General features: G+C 37.6%; 1 protein-coding gene across 5 annotated transcripts in view; it reads left to right on the forward strand.

The window, feature by feature from the left end:
• il11ra (interleukin 11 receptor, alpha) overlaps positions 1-17,976 on the forward strand; it is a 50,131-nt gene that overhangs the window by 22,917 nt on the left and 9,238 nt on the right. For 2 of the 5 annotated variants that reach the window (XM_039614818.1, XM_039614817.1), the window contains exons 1-6: positions 2,509-2,550; positions 3,382-3,453; positions 10,741-10,837; positions 14,880-14,946; positions 16,860-17,026; positions 17,685-17,799. In XM_039614818.1, the coding sequence (XP_039470752.1) occupies positions 2,524-2,550; positions 3,382-3,453; positions 10,741-10,837; positions 14,880-14,946; positions 16,860-17,026; positions 17,685-17,799 (545 nt within the window). In that variant the 5' untranslated portion in view covers positions 2,509-2,523. Of the gene's footprint in view, positions 1-2,507; positions 2,551-3,381; positions 3,454-10,740; positions 10,838-14,879; positions 14,947-16,859; positions 17,027-17,684; positions 17,800-17,976 lie in introns of those variants that run through there. The other 3 variants (XM_039614820.1, XM_039614819.1, XM_031753206.2) reach the window with 3 other exon arrangements.

The raw sequence follows: 17,976 nt of genomic DNA on the forward strand, positions 1-17,976 counted from the left end.
ACTCACCATGTGGGATTGTGCTGCCAACGAGAGGACTGGCTAACAGAGATTCCTTTTGGATTGGATTATTCACTGTCAGTGTGTGCACGCCTCATTTTACTATGAAGTTCTCTTTATAATCATATTTTTGAATGAAAATGACTTAATCAACACATAACCTCAACACATCTGCGTTTGACTTTCCTTATTTTAGAACTACTGGAGTTGCAGTTATTGTTTGCCTGTTTGTCAGGATACTTTGACTTTCACCTTTGAACTGATTATTTCTGTTGGATTGGTTGGAAGAAATTTCTACAAGTTCCCTTGTACCAGTTATTTTTAATCACTCTGGAATGTACTAAAAGGTATAGAAGTCTACAAAAATAGGAGCGGTTTCATTTTCAAGAGAAAATGTCTCATTGATAGGCTTAAGACAGCTGTTGTTTTGCATCTTTGGGCATGTGGGAATACTTTCTTCACGGGTGCATCCTAGTGACAGAATCCATGGCTACATTCCCCTGTCTATTCTAGGTCTTGCTGGAAGAGTTACAGTAGAAAGGTGACTGGTGGTGGTGAGTCAGAGAACAGGAACAAATGCACGCACGCACGCACGCACGCACGCACACACACACACACACACACACACACACACACACACACACACGCACACACACACACACACACACACACACACGACCTATGAAAAGAAATAATAGAAACTGGAGAATCTCTTAGTGGTCCTTCGGTTTTTTTTAAGGCGTGGTGGTAATTTTGCATTGAGACTTGTGTTCCAGTAACCACTAGACTAAATAAGCACCTTAGCACATCATAGTTCACTCTAGCTCATAATGTATACACTAAATAAAAGTGTAGTTCTCCACTTTTGCATTTGGAAGACAACTTCAACCTACTCAGTAAGTGCTTTGTGGTAATCCCGGGCTTGTACAGATTTTATCAGCCAGGTTCCTTCAACTGTGGAGGTCTATTATCACAGAGATTGGTTGAAGAACGAGGTTAGCTGTGCTTTCAGTGGCAATAATGAACTGTCATTGGTACCTTTTAGCTTCACCTTAAGTAGTTTATCATCACAGTTCACGGTTTTTCATGAAATTTCAGAAGATGGTTCAAATATTTATTTAAGCTAATAATTTACATTTGAAAAGTAACCAAAAACAGAATTTCACTTTGGCATAGAAGAAGGGGTGAGGGACTCAAAAGTTTCACTTATTTGTATTATTATACTGTTGCTACTAGCAGTTGTAGGTGAAAGGTAGCCTTTCTTATATTTTTTTTTGTTTGTTTGTTTGTTTGTTTGTTTTTTACCTGTTGTCCCAGCAGTATACATTCAAATCACTCAATTACTATAAGATTAAACAGCTGGGAACCTTCCCAAAAAAGGGAAAAAATACCCCAAACAAAATAACAACATACAAGGGGCAGTGTAAATCAGTTTTCACTTTTCTTTGGCTAAGGAAAGAGCTTTGGTCCTGAATAATCCCTAGTAATACAGTAGCTTAAGATATTAGCTTAAGGTACTAGGATGGAATTCTAAGCTCAGTTGAGAAGCTTCATCTAACAGAGATTAACATGACTTGTTCTGAAAAGTAATCCTGATTTCAGCTCAATTAACTGTATCATCATGTGTATCTTAAAATATGCCTTTGCATTTAGATAGAAGAAGCATTCTGTATGGATACAGGGTTGAATTGGTGTGAGGGAAAATCAGCTCTTCTACCTCAATAGCATGGAGTAGAGCAGGAGAAATGGATTATCTATTATTTTTCAGTGACATCCCGTCCCCCACTGACTCAAGATACCTCCAGATTCTCGACACTGACCTTCTGAATCAGTTTGTTGATTCTGCTAGCATATCTGGCACCGTTGCTAACCCCCCAGCAGAAAACAGAAAAAGTAAATAGCACTTGCTGCTACAGACTGGTCTCCAACATCTTGAAGATCTTCAGGAACAATTAACCAATTTCGGATTCACACTTTAAACTAGGGGTTCAAACTCTGACAGTTAATTGTTTCGAGGGTGTGATGCAGCATTCTATAATAGAGTGACTTATTTACCACAGCTAACTTGTGGGAAAAAAAAGTCCACAAATGAGTGACTTGTTAACTACAGTTGTGGGGAAAATATTCTCCAATGAACAAATGTTTTAAACCCAGGAAATCATTCATAACCAGCCACAAATACTGTTTATTTACTCGTGTAGTTGAAATCCTGGTCCTGGATGTCAACACAGAGAATGAGCAGGATTGTGTTGCTTATTCATGAGAGGACAGATTAGCATTTTGGTCTCAGGGAGAAGCATTGTCTCCAAGTATTAGGGAAGAGGAATTAGAAATGTTTGTGTAAATATATTTACTGGACCTTGTACTGTCTGGCAACAGAAATGGAAAATGCCTGATCAGGAAAACACGAGCAGGGAGGGAGAAAATGAGACCTCTAAAGTTTTGAGAGGGGTAGGCAGAGATAAGAGGTGTGAATGGAAAAAATTATGTGGAAGTGAGTTCAGCATTATCTGCTCTCTGGTGGCTATGGATAAAAGAAGGACAAGGAATATGGTAAGATATTTTAAACAATGACATATTTATGTATAGTAAGCCTTGAGCATTCTAGCACCTGAGGAACGCACTATAAAACAGGAAAAACTTGGGGGGAAAAACAAAAAACAGACATGGCAAACAGTTGTAAAGACCATTTAAGTTTCTCATATCTGAGGTACTGTTTACATCTACTCACTTAGTTAAATTGATAGCACTTAAGTGAATGTAAAAACAGCTGTATTATTCCAATAGAGGATTAAGCTGTATGGACAATATATTGAAATACTCATCACTCATTTTATATAGCTGTGCATTACTTAATTTGTTTACTTTTGTGTCACTTTTTGCATTACTTTTCTGCTATTCTTGCAATTATTAGTGCAAAGTTGATTAAAAACAAGCCCAACTTTACTCAATGTCTTTGTGACCGCAGTTCTACTGTAGAAACAGGCAGCATTTCCTTTGGTGGATGCCCATTTCAGCAAGACTATAGTTACAGTGGGTTGTTATTTTAATTTCTTGGATGGGTTGGTCCAATTCTTGGAAGGACTGGCCACTCTTTGAAGAATGCCACATGATGCAAAGTACTTCCCAGCCTTAGAACTGTATGCCCTGCTTTTAAATGATACCAATCCACTATCCCACATTTTTCCCTGCTTGATTTTTAGGAAACTGCATTATGTATTCATAAACTTTGTAGTTTAGGTTAGGTGAGCTTTTAAGCTCAATCACAGATTTTCTGTTGATTGCGCTGTTAATAAACTATTTTGGCAAGGCTCAGTTTTCTTAAACATTTGCTCACTCAACTTTAAACTAAATGTCCCAAATTTTCATTTGGCCTTTTTACAGTGTGGAAAATGTGGCCAAGGTCCCATTGCTGAGTGGAGTAAGGAAAACAAGCATGTGTCAAGGTCTCAAAAAGTAAGCAACTAGCTTGTTGTATAGATAACACTGCATTGCCACATTATATCCATCATTGGGAATAGAGTGCTTCTATGCTCCTTTATAGAGTTTTAAAGGACATTTCTGGGTGATTTAACCTGGATTTTATACAGATATGCATGCTGTACTTCTCCTTAACCTCCACTTTTTAAATGACTCACTGTACAAAATTTTTCTTGTTTATACGTTTTGTTAAAAAACATTATTTAAAAACTTATACAAAATGATATTAGATCAGCCTATGGCAGGGGTCCCCAATCCCAGTCCACGAGGGCCGGTGTCCCTGCAGGTTTTAGATGTGTCCTTGATCCATCACAGCTGATTTAAATGGATAACTTACCTTCTCAGCATGTCTTGAAGTTCTCCAGAGGCCTGGTAATGAACTAATCATGTGATTCAGGTGTGTTGACCCAGGGTGATATCTAAAACCTGCAGGGACACCGGCCCTCATGGACTGGGATTGGGGACCCCTGGCCTATATTATGATGAGGAATGGGCAATGAAATATTTACTCAAACAAACAAATGTGTTCAGAATATGGATGTTTTACTGTGTGGAGAGTATAGCCAAGCACTCACTGAGGAGTAAAGTAGTTTAAAAAAAAAAACCCAAACCCAATTTATTCAGGTCTGAAAAAGCTAGCAGGCTAGAGATGGTGGACAGTCATCAATATGAATACCTCATGTGAGATCATCAGGCTAGAATTTGTTTTATCCAAGGATCTGAATCAATATTCCCTTTACCCATTCATGCCTGTCAACAAATATTTACCTTTTTTCACATTGGCCAACAGTAAATATGAAAATGTCGCCCATGAGAAATTAAAACCGTTTCCAGACATAGTGTACCTAACATTGTTGACTTTGTTGATCTCATAAAGTGATAGCTTTAGACACCAGTATCCATTCTCAAATAGCTGCCCAGAGTTTGCACTAGACCTTATTTATGTTTGTTTTTTGAAATAAGGAAAAAATACTTGGATGTCTATAGTGGACTTTGGCTTTGTGTGTTTTGTCTTTAAGTACAGTAACATTCGATTTGAGCATGCTACACATGTTGTGCTAGTCCTCCACCTGGTAGTTGGTAATGTGTTCTTCTTGTTTTGTTCTTTAGTGGTGGTAGGCAGACAGCTAATACATGCATCACAACCACCTTCTGCTGTTTGTATCTCATTAAATAATAGTAAAGATTGGTAAAACATATAAAATACATATTTTAAGACCATACCTGCATAAACCACTGCTGTGCAAAGGTTGAATTGTCACAACACTTTTGAATGCGGGACCTCCATCATTGGAATCTTCAGCACATACTGAAGTGCAACAGGCAAATCATAATATAGTGTAAAGTTTTATAATACTATTATTATGTGAATTAGTGTTATAATACCTGAGTGTTGGGTAGCTGCACCTAAGTAATGTAGCTAAGTCTGTGTAAAAATGGAGATTGCAGTCTGAGGTTTAAATTTGCTGAGTGTGTGATGTGTGACATTACAGCACTGAATGTAACACTGCTGTGCCAAGTCACAGAACACCAGTGGGAAGTGGAGTCTCTGCTCCCCTATCTGGTTTTCAAAAACATCTTTAGGGGATTTAATTTTGCGAGACACTGATGGTGCCTTAGTTTTTTGGCAAACACACATGCTACACTTACTAGAAAGGAAGCAGTACCAACGGATCAGTCAGATTTTTTTTTTTTAATTTTTGATTGTTAAAAGATGTTATGAAAAAAAAAGTAAGATGATTTAAATCAGCTGTAAATTTCTGATAAATGAGTTTGTAATCATGGGTTGAAACTAGAGCTGGGCGATAGAACGATAACGATATGTATTGCGAAATAACTTTTTCTCGATAGAAAAATTAAACTATTGCGATAGACCTCATCTCTCTTGTCCTCTTAAAAAAAAAAAAGAACAGCCAATCCAAATTAAGTAGCGCAGAGCCGAACCAATCACAGCCGCAGCGTCACGTCACATGACTTGATACGTACAGCACAAGTGCCAAGGCGCACATGTGTATTTGTTTTTGCAGCCGTGCAGCCTGGGTAATGAAGGAAATGAGTTTGCCGACTAGAGAAAAATCAACCGAGAGCGTGACCGAAGGTTACCGAAGAAAAAACAGATGATGGTTCCAATGCTGGAGAGATTGTCGAACGGAAGGGCCACAGAAGTTCCGTAGTGTGAAGGTATTTCGGCTATTTCAAGTCTGACAAAAAACAGAGTAGCGCGCACTGTAAATTGTGCCGAAAGCAAGTCTGGATATACAATAAAGCGGTGCATGCTCAATCTCTGACTGAAAGCGCTAATTCGTCATTCGGCTTTTGTCAGACTAAAGTAAGTGTTAAAACTGTTTGAAAAGCTAAGCTATACAACAAGGAGAGATTGAGAATTTCCTTTTAGTTCTCAGTTTATTTGATATTGACAAAAGTTAGTCAATTTTGTCTGTTCTTCTGTAAAACGACCTAAGATTTATTTTTAGAATTAATATTTAGTGGTCTGTTTTGTTTGTTCTATTTTGAAACTTAAACGCTTTAGCGGCTGCCTTTTGTGTAGTTTGCAATATTTGCCTTTATTTATCTGAAACTGAAGTCTCATGTTCCTTAAGTACATCTACCCTGTTGAACTTATTATGGGAAATAAATATTTAAATCAAAACAAGCTGGTGATTATTTCACATTTTACTTGTGAGCAACGGCACATTTAAATCTTACAAATATAGTTATTTGGCTTATATTGTGATATATATCGTTATCGCTTGAAATGAAAAAAACATATCGTGATATGAAAAAATCTTATATCGCCCAGCTCTAGTTGAAACTGTTTTAACCTGCCACTACTAATAAGAAGATATGGCTGAACATATAAAAGTAGGACTTCTAAATCAAAATAAATGGTTTCTGATGATCTGAAATTATGTGGAGCTAAAATAAATTTGCTTTTTTTAGAGTTTACTTGTCTTTTGTGACAAAGTAGTCAGCTTTATAGTTTTGCATAAGTTTCATGACTTAAAAAATATTTTAAAATTCGGTCACATAACTTCAAGTAGATAGCAAAAGGTCTTTAAAATGGAGGCATTACAAAGTACATTGTACAATACTTGGTACAGTAACTTGAATGTGTGAATCCAGTGAGTGAATATGATGAACATTATCTCTTCGAGATAGCTGATCTGCACTGATGCTGCTGAACGGCATAATTAAGTATCTTTAGGCAAATGGTGTGGGTTTACATGGGAAACAATAGGTGTGAGTGTTTCAACACCACTACACCCTACCATTGTGTTTTGCCCTGTGTATCACTATGCTTTTGTTTTGCTCTGAGATCATTATGCAGCCGTCGTCCTATTTGGCTTACATTAAGTCCTACCATTAACTGTATTATTTTATTCACAACACTCTAAATCAGTGTCTAAAATTTACTAAACACATCGTAACCATTGCTTAGACATTGGCAGACTCATAGCACTTACATCAGCCAAACACAACACCTTCTTGTCCTGATGAAAAGCTGATTATTTATTTTATGGTTTAAACAAACATATGACCTCTTTTGCTGAGATGCCAAGAACCAGAGGTGAATGTTTTAAAGTGCTTTTGAACAGACATCGACATATTTGTATTGCTAGTATAACACAAAATTATGATGGAAGTATTGTGATTCCTCAAAATCTGCTGTAGATGGTAACATAGGGAACTATGAATTATTTTTTCCACTATTTACAAAAGTAAAATAGGATTCATTATTAAATTGATTTGTAGTCTCAACAAATGATATTTAGAAACCTATTATTTTTTCATGTTTGTCTAATCCACATACATGCTATGTGGAGAATTATGACAACGATTGAGAAGGGTAGCAGTGAAAATGTCTGTCTAAATTTTGGGGCACAGTAAAAAAAAAAAGAAAGCCATTAACTAAGAAAAAAAGACATTGATGCAAAATAAGAGTTTATTTCATTGCTTTTGTGTCTTGTATTGCTAAAATCATGCCGTAGGTAGGTGTCATTATAGGAACCAAAAAGTATCTCAGAAGCTTTTTGGAACAAACTTTTTTTTCTTCCCTGAAACGAAACAGTGATTCCTAGACTCAGATTGCTTTTTTTTTAAGGTGGTCTTTGGAAAGGATATACAATATTGTGCAGATGTCTTGAATCACAGCTCATTTTTTAGGGTGAACTGTTCTTTACTCTGTAAAGAACTGTTTCTTCTTTTTTCTTTTTTTTTTACAGTTTTACAATTTTTTTTAAAAGCGCTATTGACTAATAGTTCCCCAGACACTTTGATAGGAGCAGCCTTTAATAAAAGTACACTTGTTTCCATTTAGTTGAACCTGTCAAAAATGTGAGATCACACAGTTTGACAGGCAAATAGTATTTTTGTACCAACAAGATGATTCTCAAAAAGCTATTAGCTGAAAACTTGGGACATCTTGTTATAGTGTGCACTGTATCCTTAAAAACTGGACAAGTGGAAGGCAAAAAAAGTTGCGCCAAAATCCTATTTACAGCTGAGGAAATAGGGGGAAAAATCCAGCAAAACCTGACACAGGACCTGAGAGATACACCTGGCCCTTTAGCTGATTCATCTGCTGTTCACTGAAGCTTCTTAAGAAAGGGCACCGGTGAGAAAAGACTGATGTATTCCAAATTACACAAGAACTGGATTGAAAATCAGTGGTAAGAAGTGTTAAGGACTGATTGATCCAAATGTCAAATGCCTGATTCTAATTGTTGTTGATATATACAGAAGAGGTAAGGGAAGAGGAACAACAGTGAGTGTCTACAGCCATGTGTAGACTCTCACAGTTGGAGGCTCTGTCATGGATTGGGGATGCATTTCAGCCAGTGGTTTTGGGGATTGTATCAAAATTGATATAATTATGAACTCAGAAAAGTACCATGAGATTTTGATCCACCATCTGGAAACCATCTGATTGGCAGCAGGTTCATTTTCTTCAGTATGACAATGATCCCAAACACAGTGCTAATGCAATAAAAGCATACCTGGATAGAAAAACACAGTGGAGCACTATCATCCATGGATTGGCCTTTCCAAAACCTGGATCTCGGCATTCTTGAAGCAGTGTGGGATGACCTTGACAAAGAATGAAGCAAAATGCAGCCAAGATCCAAAGAAGAGCCCTAGAAAAACATCGAGAAAATGGGGTGCATTTTGCACAACACTGTATATAAACTTATAGGTCAAAGAACTTCTAACCACTCTCTTTGAAATGTTTCTCACTGTTACGCTATTCTGTAATGACCATGCCATAAAACTATAAATATTAAAGAAACTTGACTACAAGGTGTTGATTTTAGTATTTGTACTCATGGAAAAATCTTCAGCGTACGTTAGACTGAAAAAAAGAAATACTCCCCTGCATTTGGAGGTGGCAGTTAATTAATCTAGCACTTGATTTCTTCGCCTACTCCCCTTTGTGTTTCTTGTTATCGTGGGATTTCATACCACAAAAAAGTGTTAGATAAGCTCACTGAAGGGCACTGTGGCCTTCTAACTTGCCCCTGATATTTTCTTTCATGAACCGTGTTTCTCTCTGACATTGAAAGAAGTGCAGTTTCTGTACAAATAAAAGAAGTGGGCTCTTACCTCATTGTGATGACTTCACCAGGCTATTGATTAACCCACAATCAACCCTCCATTTTCATTTATACAAACATGACATTGAGCAGTTCAAAAGAGTGAAGTTGAATTATGAGTAACTTTGTAGAAATAAGCAACTTTCAAAGCATTATAAAATCATTGTGCTTCCTCTTCTTTGCTGTGGGGCAAACCGATTTTTCTGGATTTATTTTTAATTTTTTTAAAGATGCCCGATTAAACATGTTTAAATGTTATTTACTGATGTGTGTCTCATATAGATAAAGAAGCAGTCAGGAAAGGTTCATGTGACTGACCCTGAGCTTGTGTGGAGTTGGAACTTTCTTTTTCTTTTTTTTGAAGTCCTTGCATGTCTTGTCCTTTTTTTAATCACACTACACAGGAAGACATCCATAGTTTTACGTCTTGTTGTTTACAGTAAAATTGTCGCAAGTTCTGTGGTTATGTAACAAAGGATAAAAGCATTTAAAGCTCGGTGCACTTTCTCACATTCACACATCTGACCAATCATTGTGTGAAATATGATGAGAGGGTTTGTTGAAATTATCTGGTTTCTGAAAGTTCCAACAGGAAGTTTTTAGAGTATCATCCTCTTATCTCATTTTGCAGTTTCCACGTATTTGATTTTTTTTTTTTTTCCTCGCCTCCTCTCTGTGTGCGTCAGTCCCTCCTACCTCAGACACAAGAGGAAGAGATGCGAGGAGATAGGAGTCGAGGCAACTGGCATTTTACAAAATGAGACATTCTTGGTTGGCAGCCGTCAGTTTAAAGCAATATCAATTAGCTGTGACGGGTGGCACGGCTGAATCATGCTTTGTCTCTTGAATACACTTAATAGTGTTCCAAAAAATTATTATAGATTTAATATTATACACAATGCTAAATTGCAGTCAAGCTGTACTTTGCATGTAGTGCTAATTAGGAAATGTAGCGTGCCAACAGTGCAGATGCGGACATCATCATGCCCCATATCTTAGTTTAAGCATGCCAGCAGATAATTAGACTTTAGCTCCAATCATCACTGTGATTGGAGCCTAAACACTGAACCTTCATTGTCTTAAATTCAGAACATCTGGGAAAAGAAATGGAGAATTTATAGAAAACTTGAAGATAGATGACTTCTCCAACACATGTGGCGCTGACGATCTTTTTTTTTTTTTTCGTTTGGCAAATGGAAACCTAGAGTCTTTTCCAACATATTTTCACTTTTGTTTTATTTGGGAAATCTGTTTTTAATTTTGAGGAAAAAAAAATCTCTCAACAGTTCCACCACTGAGAGATGGAGGCAAACAGTGGTCTTGGCCAGGCTCTATCCATTTTTGGACTTGGATAGTTTCTGATACAGAATTTTCAGTAATAAGGAAGAAGCATGTATGGCATGATTTGTCAAGTAATTGCATGGAACATGTTTCTAAGCCATTTATACATCGGTATGTAGTTTCCGCTGTGAGGAAATTGACAAAAGAAATGGAAAATTCAGGTTGTTTATGCCACATTTGTGTTTTCATACCAATTTCGTTGTACAAAATGGACCCAGAATGGTGGTGATGATGATGATAATGCTGCTGCTGCTGCTCATGTTAATGCTTTAAAATAACTCCTAATCATAATGCCACCTCTATTCCTGACTCAATCTCTTTCTCTTTCTAGATGCCAGGCCTTTTGTTCAGCCCTCTGTGTCTGACAGTCATCTGGTTTTTATCGTGGTCACTGTGTCCCAGTTGTGCTCAGATCTGGACCGATGAAGGTGAGACACATGCGCACACACAAACTGCATTTGAACACTTTGCGGAAAGACCTTTTCTGTTTTAACAAGAAGATCTGTGACAGTGCACGTTCAAATTCACGTGCAAACACATGTACTTACACACATATTGTGTTAAGGATCAGGGACAGATTCCTGTGTCAGCTATTTTTGGCTCTCTTGACTTATCTTGACTGCAAGTACTTATGAGATATAAAGCTCCTGCAACAGAATGGAAGAAGGAAACATATGTTTAATTTCTTTTTTTAAAAAACCCCAGTGCATTTACTATGAAATCCTAACACATTTGTTAGAAGAGCCTTGACCAGAGAACTTCTCATTACTCTCTTTTGTTCCAACAAGAATTTTCTTGTTGAGCCTTTTTGGCCTTACTGCACGGATTTCTACGGCATTGAGATTCTTTCTTTCTCACTTTCTTTCTTTCTTAATTATTCCAACAAAATGAACAGCTTGCCCATAGACCTTCAGCTGAAACTGTCAAAATGTTTCCTTTTCAGTTCTTCTTTTTTCCCCCCTTCTTTTCCCTGCAGCAATTCCACACTCAGTTTTTATTGTTTGGAAAATACTAAGTTTCACACAGCTTGCAATTTCTGTGTCCACCCTGCCATCTGATTTCAATGTTAGGAGAAACCTGCAACCTTCCCGTGTACATTGGTGTGTGTGAAACAGAGAAACAGAAACAGAGGGAGGATTTTGTGTCTGCGTGCGTGCGTGTGTGTGTGTGTGTGTGTGTGTGTGTGTGTGTGTGTGTGTGTGTGTGTGTGTGTGTGTGTGTCTATGCACGCGTGTCCATGTTTGTGGGTATGTGTACTTAAATGCACATTTATGTGTGTGTGGTTTTATGTCTGTGTGCGCCTGTGCACATGTCTGGGTCCTCTTGCCAGAGGCAGAATCAGATATGAGTGGAACGCTGCGGGTTTGGGGAATAATGTACTTCACTGCCAATAAAACATGAATACACACATTCAGACCAGCCAAATCTTTGAGCTGCACCAAGGCCCTAGGTAGGAAACATACATGCTCACACGTTCACAAACGCAGAAACAGAGGGAGGATTTTGTGTCTGCGTGCGTGCGTGCGTGTGTGTGTGTGTGTGTGTGTGTGTGTGTGTGTGTGTGTGTGTGTGTGTGTTTTCAGTGGTTGAAGGGGAAAAGAAAAATCTGGTTAAAGCTGTTGGGAGAGGCTCTACAAGAACAAATTTGGAGGGAAGGAAAGTATTACACAGAAGATGAAACAATACGAAAAGATAAAGGTGAAAGGTAATATTTAACCTACTGTGGTTGTTTTGTTATATGGACACAAGTGGGGTTGAATGATTAAACCTTTTTATATAGAAGGTACAGTTAAATGGCTACTGGTTTAGCTCACAGGTTGAGCAGGTACCCATATCCCAAAAGGCTAAATGCAGCAGCCCAATCTCAACTTGGACCCGAGGGCCTTTGGTGCATGTCTGCCCTCACACACTTTCTCCCTGTTTTCCTGTTTCCTGTTCACTGCACAATGCACACGTATCTAATCAAGGCGGAAAGTCGAAAAGCATAATTAAAATAAGAAATTGCAATGCAATATATTCATTACACATAAATTGAAATGTTGCATATCTTTTCTTTTATTTTGATGATTATGACTTGTAGCACATGAAAATTAGAAATCCATTATCTCAGATTATTAGAACATTTACTAAGATCCATTAAAACAGGATTTACAATAAAGAAATATATAACTTCTAAAAAGTATGTCTTAAAAAAATATACACTCATTATTTACTTGTGGTAGCTTTGATAGCATACCTCAGCTCACCTGTATTTTGGAGTTGGTTATTTCTCATCTTTTGGACAAATACCTCTGGCTGTCCAACAAAGCACAGTAGTGGCATCAGGAAACAATTTGGTAGTAGTTTGGGCACCATGGGGAAATGCCAAGTCCTACTGGAAAAGGAAATAGTTGACTTTGGACTTTGGATAAAACCAACCACCACCAACATCGGTAGATGGTGTGGCACGCCAAATCATTAAAGACTGCAGAAATGTCCGTCTGGACTTCAAACACCTTGGATTCTGTGCCTTCAAGTCTCTAAGACCTTGATCTAGCAATCATAAAAGTAAAGTATTTATTTATTTTACCAGATATCTGTAGTTTTGTCTTTTGGGGGTTTTTTTGTTTGTTTGAGTTTTGCCTGTACCCTTACAATCTTTTTTTCTTTTAATGTTTCCAGATCTTACTGATTAAGTTGTTGATTGAAGAGCAATTAAACTGATCAAATGAAATAAAACCATAAATAACAAGATGCAGGCTTATTTTTATTTCCATTATTGAAACTGGAGAGCGGTTTTTCTAATTTTGAAAGTTTTAGATGTATCTTTCTATCATAGGTCTGTTTCTAATGTCACTCAGCTTTGTACTGTCCTCTTTGAGCATTTATTTCCTACGCTCAAAAATATAAATGCAACCACAAAGTCACTGTGGATCATTGTTCCTCTTTTCCCAGCTGTCTCATTTTGCACAGCTACTAACAGCAGGAGTGCCAGTGAAAACCAAATATTGAAACTGCTGTCAGTAAAGTCTTCATCTTGAGTATGTGTCAAATTTAATTTAGGATTTACTTAGTTGGTCCCCAAAGGGCATACGCAGTTGTCATGGGAGGAGGAAAAATAATATATGTAACAACATTAAGATGCCTCTTCTTCTGCATGTGATTTCTGAACAGAAAAGGAGGTTTCAACTTAATGAAGCCACTTTATTCAGTTTGTTACAAGATAATAAGATACAAAAAAGCTGAATTATTGAAAAATGCAGAATCACAAACGTGGGGTAGATTGTTTGCTACCAAGGGAGGAGAGGTCGGCAGGGAGTATGCATGCCTGAGTGATTGAGGTTAAAATTAATGAAGGTGTGTTCGTGGCAGACTGGCAGTCAAAGTGGTTTTTTGTTGTTTTTTTTCTTTTCTCCACTCTGGATCTACTATAAATGCCAGCATTCACTTTTTGTAGCCAAGCTAAACATACACACAGATACTCATATACTGGAGATAGTGTATCAAGTTTGCAAATCACTACAGTCACCTCAAATATTTGCTCAGGTATACACTAGTCTTAGTATTCCTTCAAATCTGCGCCACCCTGCAATTCTGTGTGACAGCATGTTGTAGTTTTGCAGATTACAAAGAATATTACTGATATCGAAATTTCATATCCACAGTCATTAGTATCCATTGTTGCTGGATTTAAATTGGAGAATTATCTTTAAAACTACAAGGTTACATCTGTATCTAATCTTACATTGTTTAATAAATAATATACCAAAAAGTCCTAAACTGTTAGGTTGTCATAGTTGTCTATGGATTAAAGCATAGCTGTAGCAAAGCTGGCGAAGAGGAGGATATCAGAGGTAAGAGCTAAAAAATCTCAGCAGATAAAACTTAAGTTATCTCCATTATTCAATACAGCAGTAATTTGAAATAGAAATAAATACAAGTCACCGTGAAATATGTTACTGTGTCTTTGTGAAGTTAAGACTGGGAAACCAAGGTGATTTTGAGTCTTCTGTAATCAATGAATGAGGGTTATCAACAAGAAAATTTAAGGTTCCATATTGTAGAAAGTGAGCACTTTTCATAATACAGCACTTCCAAGTTCAAAACTCTCACACGACCTGCCGCACTGTCTCCTTTTGTAGAAGCCAGTACGACAGGATGTTCCTGGTATTTTGGTAAAACATTTCACTGATCCTCTGTCCATTATTAAAAGGTTCCCAGAGTGGATTTGCTGATACACAGTAATATTACTTTAATGATGGAGCAGCTTTATACTGTGTGCCAAAGTCTCCTCAGCCTTGTGTCTGCAGGATCCCTTGCCTTGTATGGTCATGTTATTGTGACACGGCAGAATATACTGTAAATGGTGCCGCTTGAATCACATTAATACAGACAATGCTGACACATGGTATGTTAGATTGTGCAATGTGCAGATACTGCAAGCCAGACAACACAGTGCTTTAATATTTTATGCGATGTCTGTGTTTGCAGTGTCAGGCGAGCAGTATGGGCGTTTGGAGTCGAATGTGACACTGGCATGCAATAATTCGGAAATCAGGTAAGGAAGAAAAAAGAGCAACACACTAGCACACTTGTTGTGGTGTTTGAAAGTGTTTTTCAGTATAGCGTCTCCATGCATTTGCACACAGAGCATATTTGTCATAAAGGTTTTGATGATATTAATTTATATACTGAAAAACTGTTAGACTCATTGCTTTTCTAAGTTATTTACTTACTCAGAAGGTTCATTCTTAATGTTGGTGTCAAAAGAAGTTTGCCATAGTCCCCATTTTCATGGGCCTAGAAACCAGTTTGCGACCATCTGTTAACTACCAGTCATTAGGGAAGCTGTTAGAGAGGTGTTGCTGGAGTGTGCTGTGAAATCAATCGCTAAGCCTCAGTCATGCAGGCTTAAGGCTAGTCAGTCACTGGTAACCACTGGTCGCTGGGGAATTGTGCGTGTATTCCCAGAGCGGTTGCAGGAAATTGCTTGCTTTTGTCAGGTTAAATTGGTTGCAAAGAAGTACATGTTAATGCCCCCAAAACCTCCTCTGATTACTTTGGTCACTTCAGTTTGCTGCTATTTCCTGTAGTATGTAGGGTAGACATCGAATTGTCACACAAACACTTGCCATTCACTTGCTAAGATGCAGTGAAAATCAGGAAAATATAATGTTGCACCTTTTTAAATGTGCTGGTTTCAGCTGTAAAGCACAATTTTTCAAGTTTTACTACCATTTGGTGGTTTGGTGCAGATAGGCCAGGGTCTTGGGTGAACCATGGGTGAACACAGCAATCCACTAGCGCCCAAAGCAATCACAAGGAGGTTTTTAGTGCTCCTTCCTCAACCACTTTTAGCCAACAACCACTTGCCAACCACTAGGAATATATTTTTCACTAGTGACTGGAGGTTGCCAAGTGGTCTTTAGGCCTTAATTGTAATAAAGAAACTTAGCAGCAGATATCTTACTTAAAAGAAAAACCAGTAAGCTATACAGAGATGAGACAAAAATAAGATAATACACATAACTGAAGCATAATGCCAGCAAATTCCATCAGAAGACATTCTGAAGAATTAGTTGATTATACAAACATATACTGTGTCGTCCAGAGGACTATATAAACCTTATCTTTATATGGCATACACCTAATTGCTCAAATGGTCAGTCTCAGGTATATTCATGCCTTTACTCTACTGCTAAAAGTGTTCATTGTGTGTAATATTATGTGCCTTCATGCTGATTGATTGATTGATTGAGTGATTGATTGATTGATTGATTGATTGATTGATTGATTGATTGATTGATTGATTGATTGATTGATTGGTAATTTATTTCAAACATGTAAACAATTTACAGGTACATTTAGAAAAAAAATAAGAGAGAGAGAAAAAAATACTATACAAAAAAATCAATACATTTCAATATAGCTGCCGTTCTGATTAATTTACATGTTGAAAGGGAGTGGGAAGAAGTAAACACTGATTTAATCATGCTTGTCATGCTTGAGTAAAGCACTGGCGTGTTTAACAGTAGTTTTCTGCCCATACAGTTACTATTAGCTTCAATAGCTGCAAGTTAACAGTTATCATTAATTTGGTTAACTTTACTTGCACCTTTCTGTCATAATGAAGCTAAATAATGTACATGGCTTGACATGAATAAGGACGGCTTCTTAATGGCATTAACAAACTGTGCATTTTGTTATTGTTTGACTTACATAGCAGAAGAAAGTAGTGTGTTGCTCAAAAAAAGTAATAAGATGTACTTCTTTATTTTAAACAAAAGGGGAGCTGGCACAATAAAAATGAATGTACTGATGTCGTGTTAGTTGTGGTTTCTTTATAAATGAATGTTGTAACATGTATGTTTTTGATATTAGGTGCTTACTGTTATTGTTCTAATCTAGGATTGGAGTTGAGACAAAGTCCTCTAAAGTATAATAACCAAAGTCTAACATGTCCCTGACTAGGTTACCTGTGTCGTGGCATCTCAGCCACAGCACAGTGTTACCATGGCATCAAGTGACACCAAATGGAAGCTTAGTCCTGCTGCATGCCAACCATTCAGCGCAGGGCACCTACAGCTGCTATGACAACAGTGGGCGGTTCCTCCGTTCTATAAAACTCAGGCTGGGCCGTAAGTGTTCCTGTGACTTGTTAAGCTTGCTCTTAAGTTATGGGTTAGCACCATTAAAAGGTCTGCTCTGTATCCAGTCTTTTGGCATGGGACTGCAGCCTTCAAAAATTCAGTTTTCTAAGCAGAAAACTGCTTGCATCCGTGTGTTACAGGCCTCATATATACATTCAGTCTCCCAATCCCCTAAAGATCTTAGAGGAAGTTTATGTTTGTGCCACTGAGAAATTCTCATCTCTTTTACAAATTGATCTCAACATGTTTTTATTTCCCTCTGGATCCACATTTTTAATGAAGGAATTTAACAGGACAACTTACTGAAACAGTGATAATCAGAGCACCAGTGCTGGTCCTCAGAGGAAACTGGTCTTATCGGCCATCAATTAGACAAAGCCCTCCACTTCCTATAACTGTCTTGCACAGGAAGCATCTCCCTAAGTAGGCTTCCTTTTGAAGTTCAGCGAAATTTTCCATGGTACTGGTCATTCAATATTTTGGTTAATGTGCAGGAAACTAGGGCACAGAGACCGAGCTGTTAATTTTAGACTTGAAGACAAGCCTTATAAACTTTAAAAAAATATAACAACTTATAACAGAGCTCTGAAAAACATTACTCCCTTTCTATCCTGAAAATGATCTATGCCTTACTACTGTTTCCCAGATCCCCCTGGGCGGCTGACCATTTCCTGTCAAGTGCCCAATCACACACATGTTCGCTGCTCCTGGGTAGAAACTGTAAAGACCTTTCTGCCAGCAGAGTATAATGCCTCCTTCAGGTAAGAGCTAGTTACTGCACAGAGTTGAATTTCGAATGCAATGTGTATAGTTTGAGTAGTATGCTAATATATAGTATATATATATATATATATATATATATATCAAATTATCCTTCTTTGAGTCTGCCATTCTTACTCCAACTTGTCATATGGCTCTTAACCTGGGAACGCATACTT

The sequence above is a fragment of the Oreochromis aureus genome, linkage group 7 (genome assembly GCF_013358895.1).
Source record: "Oreochromis aureus strain Israel breed Guangdong linkage group 7, ZZ_aureus, whole genome shotgun sequence".
NCBI lineage: Eukaryota > Metazoa > Chordata > Actinopteri > Cichliformes > Cichlidae > Oreochromis > Oreochromis aureus.